The following is a 16440-nucleotide window of genomic DNA, read 5'->3' as shown; positions in this document are numbered from 1 at the left end:
GTGTTTGTGTGTGTGTGTGTGTGTGCGTGTGCACTCTTTGGTCTGAAGCATACACATTGACAAATGGCAGTTTTTTTCCCTTTCCTCACCATGCCTCATAGTTTGGTAGTTATTTTGAGTTTTCAATCAGGATGAAATTGGATTATGTCGGTGGGTGCCCCAACTCAGAAACTCTGAAAAAATGGCTTGTGCAGCATCCTGAATCTACTGAGGAGCAATGCTTATGTGAGCTTGGTGTGCAGTTCCTCCACTGTCCAGTGTTTGATGGGGGAACAAAGGACTTTAGCTGCGATCAAAAGGCTGTCAGTATGGAGATGTTCAAAGTGCCTCTCTCACTGACTGTCCTAACTTTAACTACCCTATCATCTTTCAAATTCATATTCCCATTTATATGAAAAGAGGGGCGGATGAATATTGACACCACCACACTGAGTGAAGACACTCAGGGTGTGTCTGTGAGCCCAGCACAAATCACAGGCCCTTTTCTTGTGCAGAGGCTGCAGTACACAGAGAAACAATTACAATGTCATCCGCGCAATCTGCCGCCCGAGCTCGACTTGACAGTGCCGGAATAACCCGCATGAGAGTGACAGACAGGCGGTGCTTTCGCCCGTTTGTTCCTCGTTTCTCGTTGTCAGCGTGATGAATATGTAAAACTATTCCCCGTTCCTCACAGTTTCCTTTGTGTTTGTTTTCTTTGTTCCCCTCCGAGGAGCTGCTTAATTACGTGGGCTCCCGCGGCTGAGAGCCGGGGAGGTGTTTCTGTGGGTGTAATCTGGCTCGGGAAGCAAGCGTGCTCGAGGTGCGGGGAAGACATCAGAACGCGAGTCGGCGGTCCCTCACAAGGCGGTCCCTCGCAGCACACGGAACGGGAGGCCCTCGCTAAGCATCCAAATTACGCTGGGAGCCGAGAGAGGTCACATCAGCGCGAATTATCTCGTGTGTAATGTCGCCTGTCTTTGTGCGGCTACCGCCTCCCCTCCGTTCCGTTAATGCCCATTTAGTTTTACATTTCAATGATGTGGTTTGCTGAAAACAATCATTAGTTCAAATGCGACCTAATGGTGGCCGGCACTTTGAAGCTTCACGCAAATGCAACGGTAACACATGACTGAAGTGAGGGGGGAAATGGGCGTCACACATTAATGGAAGGGCACTTTGATGCAAGAGTGTGCTTCTTCAGAGCCTGGTACACCCCTCGCCCCATTCCCTTCTTCTGCAGCAACATACCAGGGTGCAGCTGGGGAATTTAGATTACACCTGTTCTATAGTGGAATGGCACTGGCCATTCGCACCTGTCACTCTTCATATTGGAGAGAACAGCTCGTTCTCTCTACAGTCCCACTCTGCCATTTCCACTCTCCTTCTCCCTAAAGGGGACCAGGGAGTGTGGGGAGCGCCACATCTCTCCATGTGTCCCCATGGAGCCATTCCTATGGGCGGCCCCTGGCCCCTGGGCGTGGAGTTCAGGAGGAGTGGAGGTTACCAGGAATTGACCCTAGAGGCAACCCAATCCCAGCACTAAGGAAGGGTTGTACCATCTGCAGGGGGACTATAGCAAGCGGTATTTTATCTGTAGTCACTGCCATCTCAGAGCCACATTCACTACAGCTTGAGGCTCTGTGTGAACACATGTAACCACATCAGACAGCATGAAGTTCACCACCAATTTACAACCAAAGACCGTTATTGAAAGCAGGGATCTGAACTTGGGATCTGATAATGCCTGAGATGAAGTTGCTATGTATTGCAAACAGTGAACACACTAAGAATGTATGATGGTGAGATGAAAAATATTTTAGTTATATTTTATATTTACTTTTATAGGCTTTAGTCGTAGAAATATGATTGTCTGTCATAGTGAATAGGCTAACAGGTGCATACAGAACAAATTGGAAGTAGATACATACTTCCAAATGGACAATCTGAACATAAATAATTTTACACTATTATGGGTAGAGTATTACTGCCTGGCTACATTTTAAACTTTAAATACTTGGGGGCATTCCGTTTGTTCTGTATTGCACACCAGGAATACAGATTTGGAAAACACTAGCGCAGTATGTGTGTGTGGAAAGCCCCCCTTTTCCATTGTGGATTATAAATAAATAAAACTACAGCGTATCTCAATATATAACATTGACACAGGCTAATGGAGTAGAGCCTATTTCGTGCAGTGCTCCCCTGGGGCGAAACTGACCACAGTAGGTCATTGCTTTGTTGAGCCACAGCTAGATGGCTATGGAAGTATTGTAAAATCATTTACGGGGAATGAGTGCCCTGTTACCTGTTGGACAGCCACTTGGATTGGCTACCAGGGCCTTGGTGTTGAGTAGTAGTTAATGAGCCTTGTGGTCAGATGACCAGCTACATATCCAGGCAGGCTGTTGTCCTTTAGCAAGATACTTAACCCAACACGATCCAATCAATACATAGCTTCGTAAGTGGCAATGAGTGAAGTGTATGCCTTGTAATGTAATGCCTGAGCGACAGGATTGATTTTTAAGGGTGAAGCCAGAAACACTGTTTAGAGATCTGAGGAACACTGGGGACACACACATTTGCACAGACACACACACACACACACACACACACACACACAGGCACACACACACATAAAGACACATAGTAAAAACACATTTTAGAATGTATTGTAGAATGCCTAAACAACTCAATCAGGTAAGTGTACTTGAGTGCTCCTCTTGCCTGGTGGCCTCATGCTTCTTTACTGTGAATGGGTAAATGCGAGTGTGTTTCTGCAACATGCACTTTACTCCCTTATCCTCACGCCATGTGGGCACAAAAATCCATGTCTGGATCCATACGTCTGTGCTTTCATAACCCCGAGGGCCTCAGAGATGCTCGGCCCGAGCCATGGTGGCGGAGAGAGACCGGAAAAGGGCACTCTAAATGAATCATCAACTAAGCGATGGAAGCTGCAGCTTGCTGGGGCTTCTCTCTTCTTCCGCAGATGGCCACACTGTCAGGCAGACGTGCTGGTGGACGCCTTCATAACTGTTTTGTGGCGATGTCTGTTAGTGCTCCTGACACGGGAAAAGAAGATGCTCTTTGACCTTTGCTCTTTGACACCCCCCCCTTGACAGTACACATGCACAGATACTATTTTTTGAAAAATCTCAGATATGGGGTGATGCGGGGGGGTGTTAACAGTCAGCATGAATGCACAGAGAGGTGTCAGGAGTGAGAACTCCAGAACTCTGCTGTATGAGAGGGCAGAGATGGCACCTAAATCACTGACAGGGGAATTGTCCATGAGCACATGCCAGCCTTGGGAAACGGAAGTAGAACGAAGCCCTCAAATGAGACCTCTCTTGCGGCACCGTTGGCACTCGTTTCAACAGGGCGCTGCCCCTTTATTGACACCGAGATGCGTGGGGAAGCTCTCCTTTGATTAATTAGCCAATTATCAAATATTGTGACAAGCGAGCGTCCTCAGAGACCAGAGTGCAAATAAAGGGAGGGCTTGCAGTAATTCATTTAAATTTTCAGGAAGAGAGAGGAATTGCTAAATGGCTGCAGTGAGCCTCCAGACAAGGACATCGCTGCATGAAAGTGAGAGGATGAGAGGCAGGGTCTTGGTGCATTAATGCTGCATAGACTCCTATTTCCTGCCCAGCGTGCCACACGTCTCCACACTGGCTCCCTGTCAAAGGTGAGATGGTACACAGGCAGATAGCCATAAGTTGAGTGCTACCTGTAGAGTGTCTCTCTGGGCCTAACCTTACTGTAGGAAATAGCCCATGGGTGAATAGCCATAGGCTGTGTGCTTTAGGTGTTCATATCCAGTGATCAGCCCTCTAGAGCGCACCTGGTTTTCCCGCCCTTTTATTGTGGCTGCTCGGGGGCGTTACTTGCGGATTCAGCTGGAAAAGTCACGCTTGAAAGTCCAATTTTTCAAAAAAGAGTTTTTAATTGACTTTTATTCTTTCACGCCGGCATTAATCAAAGGAGAGACCGTGACCCCTGCATCAAATAACACACTTCATTGATATTAATTTTCCTGCTGGATATTGTGAGTGAACGCAGATCTCTTTTTTCCCGGTGAATTGCTATAAAAAGAGCTAGAATTTCATGCTGCGCTTGGGTGGGGAATGGTTGAGTAATTCAAATATTTGATCTTGGGAGCTGTGGAATATTCCGATGTCAAATGAATGGGAATGCACGTCCCTGCTGGCGAGGGGAGCCTTCCGTCCCTCAGCGCTGGAGCTCTGCTTGCAGGGGAACGCTGTGAGACTCCCACTCACATGAAATCATCAAGCTTGCTGTGGATCGAGGGTGAGGCTTCCTTCCTGACACCCTCTAACGGAGAGACAGGCTGTCTCTCTGACTAACACGCTGTGTAGATTCACACCAAAACCACCGCCTCCGGCTGCGATTTTCAGGAGCCACTGTGCCCCACTCAGCATTTCTTTCTTCCTGTAAAACGCAGTAGACAGGTGAGTGAGAAAAGAGGAGTTCTCCCTGACCCCTGACCTTTACAGACTGGGGCATGCTATTAGAGAGGAATTAAGTGGTGTAGGTATTGGCGAGGTGGGGGGCTGTACCACTGCCTAGAATTGGATTGACCCCTCATAGCAAAGACAGCATGCTCATTCAGTTTGTTCACTGAAGAAAGGACGTCATATTCAAGTTGACACTTAAAATATATGATGTGATGTTTCAAAACCGCAAAGCAACTCAAGGTGGTGTGATATGTGTTTGAAATGCATTCAGTGAGATGTGAGAATCCTATGCCTTCCTTGGTCACCTATAGTCTTTAAAATGCTGCATCATGAGCGTTTCTCCTCGTTCGTATCTATTTAAGTCTCTGCATCTAAACAGCTGAACACCCAAACCACTTGTCTCATCTGCTCCTGTTATTGTAAACACAGTAAATCGATCCACACAGTAGATTGCGGTCTAAACCAGACAAAGTCAGTTTTTTTAGTCATGATGAGTCCTGCACCTCAGGTGTCAGGGAAGGAGGGAGGTTGGAATACTGTATAAATTTGGATGACGCTTAGTTAGTTCCCTGTCCCTCGGCATCATGGATGTGGATGGGGTCAGCGCAGTGTGATGTGAACCTCCAAGGGAAAGATCCCATCTGCTGTGAGAGGCCCTCCCAAAATCTCTGTGTGGGCTTCAGTGTGCCACAGGCACACAGCACACCCCATTATCATCACTTACCCATGTACACATAAAGCACTGTGACTGTTATCATTGTCTTTTTTATTATTGCATCGATTTGCATTAGGGACAGTGGTTCTCCATTGTCTTTCTGGTGTTGAAACTTGTATATGTTGACGGTTTGCTTTTGTCTGTTTTCAGAGGGATTCCTGGGAAGAAATGCGGAACCATCATTCTAACTGCTGAGGAGCTGGGAAACTGCAGAGTGAGTACAGCTGCCTGTCTCTGCAGCAAGGATGTGCCCGTGTCCTGCTTTTCTCTGCGGCTGTTTGAGAGAACACTGTTCCTATGCCTGTGTGTGTGCACGTGTGTGTGTGTGTGTGCGTGTGTGTGTGTGTGTGTGTGTGTGTGTGAGTGTGTGTGCCCATCCATGTGGCTGTGTATATGTTTTTACTATGTTTGTATCTGTGTGTCAGTATCTTTATGTATTCAATATGTATGCTTGCGTATTTGTGTGTTGCTACTGTATTACTGTGCATGTGAGTATTACTTTGTCAAAGAGTGTATATGTGTGTTTATGAGCATGTGGTTTGACAAAGCGTAAGAACATCTTTCCAGCTCTGTAAGTGCAGTCATTTTTTAAGCGTAGCATTCCCCAGGTGGCACTGTTCTCCGGCCTGTCTCATCACATTTATTAATTGTAGACCCAATGCACTCTGCACTCCGTCAGCACATGAGCCGGGCTAATACAGAGAAAGTGGGTCAGGGGGACAGGAACAGGATGCTTACAACATGTTCCCTTAAACCCTTTCCATTAGGGCACCTGAGGAAGCGCGCTGGCTTTATTGGTATGATAAATGATGGCTGTTTCTGTAAAGTCAGGTGCGCTTAATGAGATGGAAAGGGAACAGGATGAGCACAGTGTCACCGCGCTCGTGGGTTCACTGCTCCGTTGTCGATGGGCGATTTAGCTCTCTGAAGAGCCTGATTTATGTGCACTGGTCTTACTGCAGTGCCTGTCAGGTACTTTTCCATACGAGTGTTATTCAGGAAGCGTCTTGAATCATTTGATTTGAAGGGTTCGGTTTGTTAATAAAAAAGACTGAATGATGGGGTTTTCGCTTAAACCATGAGTTGCTTTGCATACATTAAAAGTGCTGTATTAATTGGATGTTGCCCTGACATATTGGGGACAGATTTCTCCAGCGGACAGCAGCATCTGCTGATATGTGTGTCTTTGGAGCACAGAAGCCCTTAAGTGTGCTGTTTTGTAAGTGCCATATTGAATCAGTTAAACCACTGATTAAAGGGGAAACTACTGCCTTGTGACTTAGATTAGGGAATTCCATACCTGCTCTTGGAGGGCCCCAGTAAATCAATAAACTGAAATATATTGACTCTGCATACTATATTGGTTCCTTTCGCAACAAATTGGCACAGAGTGCTTTGCAGAAAATATTTCACAGTTGTGAGGGATCTTTTCTGAATACAGTGTGAATATGTTTTATGATCAAGACTTTCATTAGCCTTTTTCTTTTACACAAAAGAGCGGCTGATCAAATATTCTGCCACGAGAGTATTCCAGCTGACAAAATAAACAGAACAAAACAAAAAAAGAAACAATAAAACATGGTCAATCTGATTATCATCGGTAGTAAGGTAGGTAGGCCATAGCAAAAGGAAATCTACAATGAGAACTCAGTTCTGTGCAATCCCATCCAATGCTTGTAATGCAGAGGGTTTGGCTTTGTTAAGTACAGCAGTGGCTTGTTCGAGAGAGACAGCAACGTGGAAGAAAGCAAGCCATAATCTTGACAATGGCATGTCTATGCTGAACACAAAGTAAATAAAACATTTCTTAGCTGCAGTTAGGCCAACAAATATAATCCGTTTTTGACTGAGTGTAGAATTACATGAATTGGTGTCACTGAGCAAGCATAGGCAGGGATGCTCATCTATGGGAGTCTCAATCAGGTCAGGGTAGTGTGAATATTGAAGACAAAACAAAAAAACGCAACAAAAATGAGACAAAAAAATGACAAAATTGGCAAGGAGAGAGTTGGGTTGGATCGTGAATAAGGAAAAAAACAAAGGTCCCACCCCATGCACACAGCTTGAAGTGGTATCCCTGATGTCATGCGTGTCTTTGCATTATTCCAGTGGGTCAGAACATAGAGCCAGTGGGGTGACTGATGGTGATAGATCTGGTTGCTTTGTTTCACTCCCCTCTGTTCTGAGGGCCTGGAGATAAGATAGAGGCATGTAGATTTGCTGAATAAATGCCCTGCAGGTATTGAGCTGCGCTTTGATATCATTCATGATCTCCGGTCAAACCCTGCAGCATTCAGCCGACACATGTGTTGAATGTGCTTCAGTCACCCGGGTTGCTGTGTGGAACAGTCTACAGAGACCTGGGCTTGTGAACAGAAGGCTGTGCATTCCAGTTTCACTAGAGAGATTGGTATTGTACTCTTGCTAGAGATGCTGCTGTTGTACTGAGCGTAGATATTGTTGTACTGAGTGGAAAATTATGTGAATTGTCACTGCTCAGGTGTCCTCATCTATGTGAATCTCAACCAGGTCAGAGCAGTGTGAATATTGAAGACAAAACAAAAAAAAGGAACAAAAATGAGACAAAAAGGGTCAGAAACTGGCAAGTAGAGAGTTGGGTTGGATTGTGAGTGAAGAAAAAAAATTAGAGTGAGGATATTGGTTTGCCTACAGCCCACAAGGGCCCCAGTGTTCAATGCATTCAACCTGAAATGCTTCAGAGATGTGGAGAATAGTTTACAAGCTGTGATGTGCTGATTTCACAGGATTAGAGCTTCTACAAAGTGAAGAAATAAAGAAATAAAAAACAATTTCAATACAATTTCATCCCTTCCATGTGTTTCTCTCGAGACGCGGCTATTATGCACCATACGCCCTCATTACAGTTCGAGCGAGCCGGCGCTGACCCTCGGATCAATGGTGGGCCTATTAGGGGCTCACTTTCTGCTCTCCACGTTCAGCGTTTTACACAGGCGTCTGCGGTCTTCAATCGGCACGCAGAGGCGTATTACGCCGGGCCCCCCTGATGCCGATTGAGTGATGAATGATGTTCCCAGCCGTAATTCCCCTCTCCCAGTGCCCCCCAGGGTGTCACTGCGCCGTCTGCTCCATCTCTGCTGCATTAGACTGCCTGATGCGGGGCCCTGCGATAACACGGACCCGCTTGTGGTGCGCTTTCGCTCAGCGTTCCAATCGGATGCAGGTTGCACGCTGCACGATGGTGCTGCGGCCCCACTCTCCTCCCCGTGAGAGCAGTGTTCTTTGCCTTCCTGCAATGTTCCTGCAATATTCATTGGCGTCCTGAGCATCAAAGCAGTGGCGTGGGGGTGATGAACAAGCTTCTGTGTTTATGTATTTACTTTTCGAACGACAGCGGTCTTTCACCAGAACGGAGGTAGCGGTGAGCCTTTACGGTCAGGCAGGATCATTTTGTAAGAAAATGGAAATCGTTCTCATATAGGCTGTTCCTTGGTTTTCCATCAGCTTGACTTCAATCCTCAATCCTCTATATGGGAAAATAATGTCAGTAAGGGGAACCAGTTTGTCAGACAGTTCGTCAGAGAACAGCTGTTTAAGTAATGGAAAGGAAGCTTCACTCAGTCATTACATAAAAGATAGTTCATTAATAAATATATAATTTATAAATGCTCCAACTGATTAAGCTCTGTAGTTCTGTAAAAGGGTCTGTTTGCACAAACCATCTCCCCATATTAATAAAATTCATTTCATTATTAATTCATGGGACATTTATATGAGGCATGCATGCATTATTACTGTAAAGCATATGTAGATTTAATTGGCAACTCTGGAGAAATTAGAAACTGTTAAATGAAGCAAAAAATAAAAGAAAGATTAAAACTTGGCAGGAACCTCAGAAGCTGGTAGCTTTTGATGTAGTTTCAATAGCATCAAAAGCCGTAGGAGGGCATAACAGAGAGTCTCCGGAAGATTCCGTGATCGAATACGCAGAGCGTGGGATGGGATACGAGGTCTATATCATCGCCCTGTCTTTTTCCCACTCGGGGTGGTTTGCATGTGGTTTGGATACACAAGTGCGGGCAATACCACTTAAGTTGCTGGCAACACCCAGATGTGAGGATTCGGGGGAGAGCAAGAATCCACAGGAGAGCGGGCGCTCAAGTGCACTGATCATTCCATTTGAAAGTCAAAGGACACCCAGAGCATGTTACGCAGTGCTCAGAAGCATCAGAGGGAGTGAGCTCCGCACCCCCAGAGCATCCATGGCATTAATGAGTTAGAGGGAGGAGCACGCGTTGGTCTGTAGCTGTTATGCTGACTACAGCAGTGGTAGGGAATTCTAGTTCACATCATTGCAGGTTTAGGTCATCTCTCTGCCGGAGACTTATTAGTGCCTAAGCTCTCTGCCTAATAAGGATCTGAGTAGATTGACTAAGGTTGAAAAGTAGTTCTTGATTATTGTAACCAACTTTCCCTAGGAGGTTATTTTTAGAGAGGAGAAGGAGAATATGTGTGGGCTGATTTGTGTGTGTGTGTGTTTGTGGGAGAGAAAGCCTGTGATCGAATGATTGCACCTACACATGAATGTATGTATGTTGAAGCTCGTCTATGTGTGTGTGTATGTTTGTGTGTACGTGTGTTTAACTTTGTGTGTCTCCCTTTGAGGCTGTTTGCGCTGCCTTGGGCGAAAGGCTGCGTGAATCAGTTTGTGAATATGCCTCTGTCCACCCTCCTCTCTCTCTGTCTTCCCTCTTCTGTGTCTCCACCTCTCTCCCGCTCTGTCTCTTCTCCTCTGTCTCCCTCTCTCTCACTTGTCTCTCTCTCCCTCTCACAGCTTCTCTCTCTTTCACTCTGTCTTCTCCCTCTCTCCTCACATCCTTTTTCTGTTCCCTGCTAATGAGATCTTACCTGTACCGTGCTATCTCATTACATTTCCTTCTTACAATGTATTCAGATGTTTCCTTCTCCCCACTGTGTGGGATCAAAATTTCGATAAAACAGTGACTGTTATACACAGATCAAGGGCGGTAATTCTGAGGAGAGCATTTGACCGAGGAATAAAAACTAAAAAACAGGTCGGCTTAGGAGTAAAAGAGAAAAATGTAAAACCTGCATGCCGTGGAAAAGAATGGCTTTCCAACATTCCAGAATGTGCATATCACAATTTCCCACTTATAATGTTATGATGTTTTAATGTATTCTGTACATATCTCATACCATTGAAGCCTGTAATTAAAAATGAACCTAATCTAATCGTGAAACAATGAATTCTTGAGTGAGATCATTTCTCCTGGCATTTTCACAGCTTAAATGATCTGAGGACTAAATATTTCATTAGTGACCACAAGGTGTCATTTATTTGAATCATAAAATAAACATAGGCGTTCCACATCAGAAATACCTTCATGGCATAGATGCCCAATCATCCAATAGAAGGAATCCCAGCTAGACCTAAAAGCATAGCCTGCTACTCTAAATTGCGGATGAGTGAAAGCACAAACAGACTTGTAAAGCACAGGTTTGATCTGATGTATACATCATAAAGAGATCAACATGGGCGGGAAGTAATGGTGACATGGCTGCTGCTTTCCCCTGAATATTACATATCCCTGTCAAGCATGAGAAGCACTGGTACAATGGCCCCTCTGAACGTGAGAATGCTGCCATCAACAAAGCAATCTATGGCACTGATGAGGACCAAGGAGAAAAAAGTTGATTTCCTTAAAAGAATACAAAACACTGACCTTGCATCGGGGCAATGTATACCTCATACATATACCTAGGAGTAGAATCCGTACTCTTAAAGGAGCTAAAATACCTATCGACTTCATGACTCTTATTCTTACCCTTAAACTTAAGACACATTTGTCTCAGAGTTTCTTAACACTCTTTTGGTGATTTTATGCATCCTGCCACAGATCTGCGTATGTGTATATGTGTGTGTGTGTGTGTGTGTGTGTGTGTGTGTGTGTGTGTGTGTGTGTGTGTGTGTGAGAAAGCCTGTGTGTGTGCATGTGCATATTTGGGTGTATTCTTATGTGACTGTGTCTCTGCGCTATATATAACCTATCAGACTACTGAAATGCTCACAGCTATAGTTTTAATAATTGAGGCATATATCATTAGCATAAACGTTTTTATTCTCCCCTTTTAAATGCAAACTGGCTCCCCAGTAGTTCTGCGCAGGATGACAGCTTGGCTGCAACAGCCCAGAGCACTTGAGCCATCCATAGATGCTATAATATCAGTCCTTTCAAGGCTAGAGCCGGTGTGATCAAGGCCTGACACCACATTTGGGCCCTTCTCTCAGCAAGCCTTCTCTCAGAGTAGCACTCAGAGCAGCAGTCACAAAACTAGGGGTTCTCTTAACTCTAAAAGTACATGGGCTGTCCCCAGGGGGTACTTCATAGAATGAATTGGATTTCATAGAATGGCGGATTTCATAGAATATTTTATTTGTTAATTTATGTACCTAATTAACTCTTGTGTTTTACAATATGCTGTAAAAGGTTTCAGGATCGAGCCTGCTTCTCTGCACCAAGGATCAGTGAAGATTTGTTTCACAGCTGTGCACTGTGTGGTTTAAAACTCTTCCCTGTATCCAAGTTATTCAGGTGCTATGCTTGAATAATTCATGCTGGCGGAGGAACACAGGGCATTGGTTATATAGCCAAGGGTACACAAGGAAAAATGGTTGGAGAACCGTTGTAATTATGATTTATTAACTCCACAGACACTAATACACTAGACACTAATACCCCACATCCAGCTTACACAATGTACGTGTTGATTCATAAGGATTTACCCATGCAGTTCAAGTTAACCGCCTTGCTCGAGGGCACAGCAACCAACCCGGGACTCAAACTTGCAGCTTGAAATCTTGCTTCCTCAGCCATTACCCTCCTGTCCTGCTGTTGGAGGATGGTGCTGTGCTCAGGGAGCCATCTCAGTGGGATAGAGCATACATCATGCATAACGTATGCTTAGCTGATTTCAGAAATGAAACCATAGATGGCTTGACTGGCTGACCTGAAGTTGAAGATGCTGTAGATATTGATTTTGGTCCTCTGAGTGGATATAGGGATATGCAGATTTTTGAGAAACCCCCGGGTTTGCTTCTGTGGCCTCCCTCTCTTGGGAAGTGCCCTAAAGCCCAGGCTTAGTGAGGTCTCATGAGAAACGTGTCATCTGATAACCTCTCTCTCGGGCCTCCCCCCCTGCATTTCCCCGGGAGAAAGACTACACACTGTTTACTTTACAAAACTGCTGAAACTGCAGTGTGTGCTCTGAGCATGGTAAATTATTTATCATACTAGCATTGTTCACGATTTCTAATACAGCATCTGATTATGACTACGATATATGTTTATATACTATATTATATAAGATACTATACATGCATGCCCTTTGTTTCAACAGTCCGGGTCAATACCTATTTTGTTCAGAGGGATTAATCCTGTGACTCTGGTACAAATGACTTAATTGATTGACTTTTTATTGATTGATTATTTTGATGTATAGATTTGTGTATGTTAAATATAGACTAGCAGCTTTATCTCTGCAAACTGCATGATTTATGACCATTCTCTCTTTCTGGAGCAAATTACAGAATATCAATTGCCGAAGCTGATATAAGTCATGCCCTCTTTGAAGTGTCAAATTGCACGGGGGAAAAAATATTTCTACCCGAATTATGAAAGTATAAATGAATGCAGCTTAATTCATTTGTAAAACGGGGAGTCCAATGTGTTTTCAGTGCTGCTGTCTGTCTTTATGAGTTTGAGTTCTATCTCAGCTGTATCATACTAATTACAACATCTCTTGCTGGATGGCTTCACTCTGCATTTTCTTCCCCCCAAACCCCAGCGGAGATCCAGTGACATGTGGTGATTTATAAAACACATTTACATGAGTAGGCGTGAGGGTTTTTATGCTGCCCTTGCACTTTCTCACAGCAATGGGGCCGCTGCAATGGCAGTCACTGTCCATGACAGTTACCTGTCACTGCACCGTACATGTTCTGTAGTGACATGTCACATGATGTGAGTTCAGGCTCACGCACCGCACAGTCATTATGTGTGTTTCACGCGGGAGCGGCCGGGGGAATGAACCCATCTCTGTCTCATGGACCTGTGCCACCATACGTCTGAGAGCGGAAGGCTGGCAGCTGGCGGAATAATTCCGGCGGTATTTACCATGATCCAGCCATACTCCTGTCAGGCGGCTCTGCATAATTCACTGAAGGGGTGCAATGAGGCTGGCAGGGATCAGCGGCGTGGTTTTAGGGACATGGCTCTGTGTTGACGGGGGTTCCTGCGGATTGGTTGCGATTCCTAAGCTTTCTTAGAAGCTTTGGTTACTTAGAAACTTTGTAAAGTCTTCTGTCAGATTTTAACATGCAAACATGTGTAGCCACCTCAGCAGCTCTGTGCTGAAACTGTGCTCGATGGCCTACAATTCCCAAAGTCTGAAAAGCCCTGTTTAAGCCCAAAAGTCCACATTTTGTAACTGAGGCCATGATCTGGGGTCTCAGTGGAGTTTGGCCTATTTGGCACAATTATCAAATGTTTTATGTTTTACGTATCACACGACTACAGAGGGTGTGGTGTCCAGAACCAGGGCCAGGCTCAGCCTCTGTTCAGGCCAGAGGGGAGGGGTGTCAGGGCAGGGAGCTGCCATTGGCTGAAGCGTTCGAAGCGAGGCCTGAGGGCAGATGAGGTTCTGGAGGCAGCAGGAATTCAGACCCGGGGCCGGGGTGGCATATGTAATTACACCTGAAGCAGAGTCTGCCTGCATGTGATAATGAGACAGCAGGCCTCCATGCGGACACACTCCCTGCCATTAAAGCTCCATTATCATGTCATTACCTGGCTGCAGGCAGCCCAACGGGAGACCTCTGGCTCGCCGGCAGCAGGATAGGTTCACTACACTGGCGTTAGAAAGTGCTGACCCTTGAACTTGAAGGATAACAAAGCAAAATAGAACCTCTCTTCAGTGCACATTACTGATGTCTTGCAAAAAGGATCATACCTCTGTCTTACCCGGTCTGCCTTTGATTGCTAGTTCTGTGCATCTATATTCAGTGCCACAGCATGGAGTACTAGTACTGGAACTGGGCTGGTAATCACATGCTCACAGGATCATGGATGGGAGGCTGCTGTTGTACTCCTTGGTGCCTGTACCTTTTTATGTTGTATTCATGCATAATAGGTGAATAACTCTGGATAATAGTGCACGCTTAGCAGATGCATTTAATGGCATACTGGGGTCATACAGAGGATATGGAGATGGACATTAAAGTCTCTGTAGAGGAGAAAGGGTTCAGATGGACTGTGTGCTTCAGTTTTAAGGTCTAATGGCTTTTCTGTGTGCATTTATGTCTGCTTTGGGCAAACATACTGAGAACTGTATTGACACACAGATAAAGAATCTCCATTTTGTGAAAGTACTTAAAATGTATGTATGTGCCTTGTAGCAAGATATTTTTTCCATGCACCCAAAAGGAGCACACACTGTTTGTTTAACCTACCTGTTCACTGACTGCTGATGCTCTCCACTAAACTGCAACAGGGCCTGTTTGGAAAATTCACTGTTTTCTGGCTGATGACTACTGCCACACAGTGACCCACTTTGCATTGTGTTTATAATACCTGTGTAATTACAGTGTGTTTATTCAATAACCACTCTATAAGAGTGCACTGTACCAGTACTAATGTTGCTTATGTGATTATACATGCATATATCGACACAGGATTAAAATTAAAAGGGCCAGTGTCGTATAATATGAATTTAGAGAGGTGTAGAACAAGGATATGCTATGTGAGGAACAGGTAGTCGCTACCTACTATTCAGAGATTGCAACATTGCAACAATTATTAGACGTTAGAGCCGCTTAACATAAAATAAGACTCATAACTGATACAAAAACAGAACCTTTCGTTTCACAGGAAAAAAACTTTTAGCTGTGGGAAAGTGCCAGTAAATTAGACACAAATCTAAAAACCTTGCGCTATGCTTAAGGCATACTATGAACATGGAAGGCAAAATGAAGAGGAGCAGGTTTTTGCCTATCAGTTTACAGCCTTAATGGCTTTGCAGTCTATGGGGTATGTTGTTAGAGACAGCACGTATTTATCGTGAGGAAATGGAAATTGATTGCTCGGAAACCAGTAGAGCACAGCCCCAAGAATAATGGCATTCCAAACGAGGAGCATTCGGGGGAATTTTAAACAGTGGGGAAAACGTGAACGACAGCAGCTAACGCATAAAGTTCGAACGACTTCGCTGTAAAGTCGCTTGTCTCTTGCCCTGGGATGAACGTGGGCGTCGTGAGAGGCGTACGGATAGTGGGCAGCTATCAAAATGTAATAATGTGGACTGGGTGACAGCGGAGGGTGACATCTGGCTGGGAAGCCTGTGGACCTTCATATCATCGATCCAGAATTGCCGGAGGTTTGTACCTTGCCAGATAAGGACCTGGCTGGCACTTCCAGATAACAGGTTCCACAAGAGGGGCTGACTGGAAGGCCAGGGGTGGTAGGGAAATATGCAATGCTTCTGATTGCCTCTGTGATATTAACAAAGAAGAGATTTTTTCCGACATTGTTCAATAGTGAGTATCTGGAGTAATAAGGGTATATCTGTTGCTGTTATAAAGATTGGTCACAGTTTTCACCATCATCATCACAATTATTATTCATGGAAGAAGATTTATGGTTATGGTAGTTTTTTCATTATTGTCAACAGTGCTGCTGTTCCAGCACATTGTTTCGCGCATACTCCAGGTAGCATGTGGCATTGATTGCTCATTGTGACCCTGCCCCCCCCCTTTTTTTTGTCATGTATCCCCCCTCCCTGGACCTCCACCACTGTCCCTCAGGCTTGTGCTTCCATAAATGGTGTAATGAGGAATCTCCCTTCCCTCTGCTGCCGTGCGAAACTGTGCAACAGAGAACACTCTTCCCCTCCAGACGCACCGCCAGGGCACAGTTCCACATGCTGACACTTTCAGCTGCGAAACAGTGCCAACCCTGCAGCTTCCCCACTCTCCCTTTCTCTGGGTCAGAGCTCTGAGGAGCTGGGTGGAAGTGTTCAGTTGTGCTTAACGAACTAGAAACTGAGGTAATCTTTGATATGCATGCCCTTTCAAAAAGACACCAGAGACAACAAAGAAATTGACAGTGTGATTTATTACATAGCCTTTTTTTTCCTCAAATTTACACACACACACACAAGGCCGGAGCTGTCATCTCTCTATTAATGAGGTAAGAGGACGAAGTCACC

The 16440-nt window shown here is 45.0% G+C and overlaps 1 protein-coding gene across 1 annotated transcript in view; it reads left to right on the top strand.

The window, feature by feature from the left end:
* LOC118778970 (copine-5) overlaps positions 1–16440 on the top strand; it is a 102883-nt gene that overhangs the window by 50287 nt on the left and 36156 nt on the right. The window contains exon 7 of the mRNA XM_036530772.1: positions 5329–5392. Coding sequence (XP_036386665.1) covers positions 5329–5392 — 64 coding nt within the window. The remainder of the gene's footprint in view (positions 1–5328; positions 5393–16440) is intronic.

Source organism: Megalops cyprinoides, chromosome 6 (genome assembly GCF_013368585.1).
Source record: "Megalops cyprinoides isolate fMegCyp1 chromosome 6, fMegCyp1.pri, whole genome shotgun sequence".
Lineage (NCBI taxonomy): Eukaryota > Metazoa > Chordata > Actinopteri > Elopiformes > Megalopidae > Megalops > Megalops cyprinoides.
This window is presented reverse-complemented; position numbering and strand designations above follow the sequence as displayed.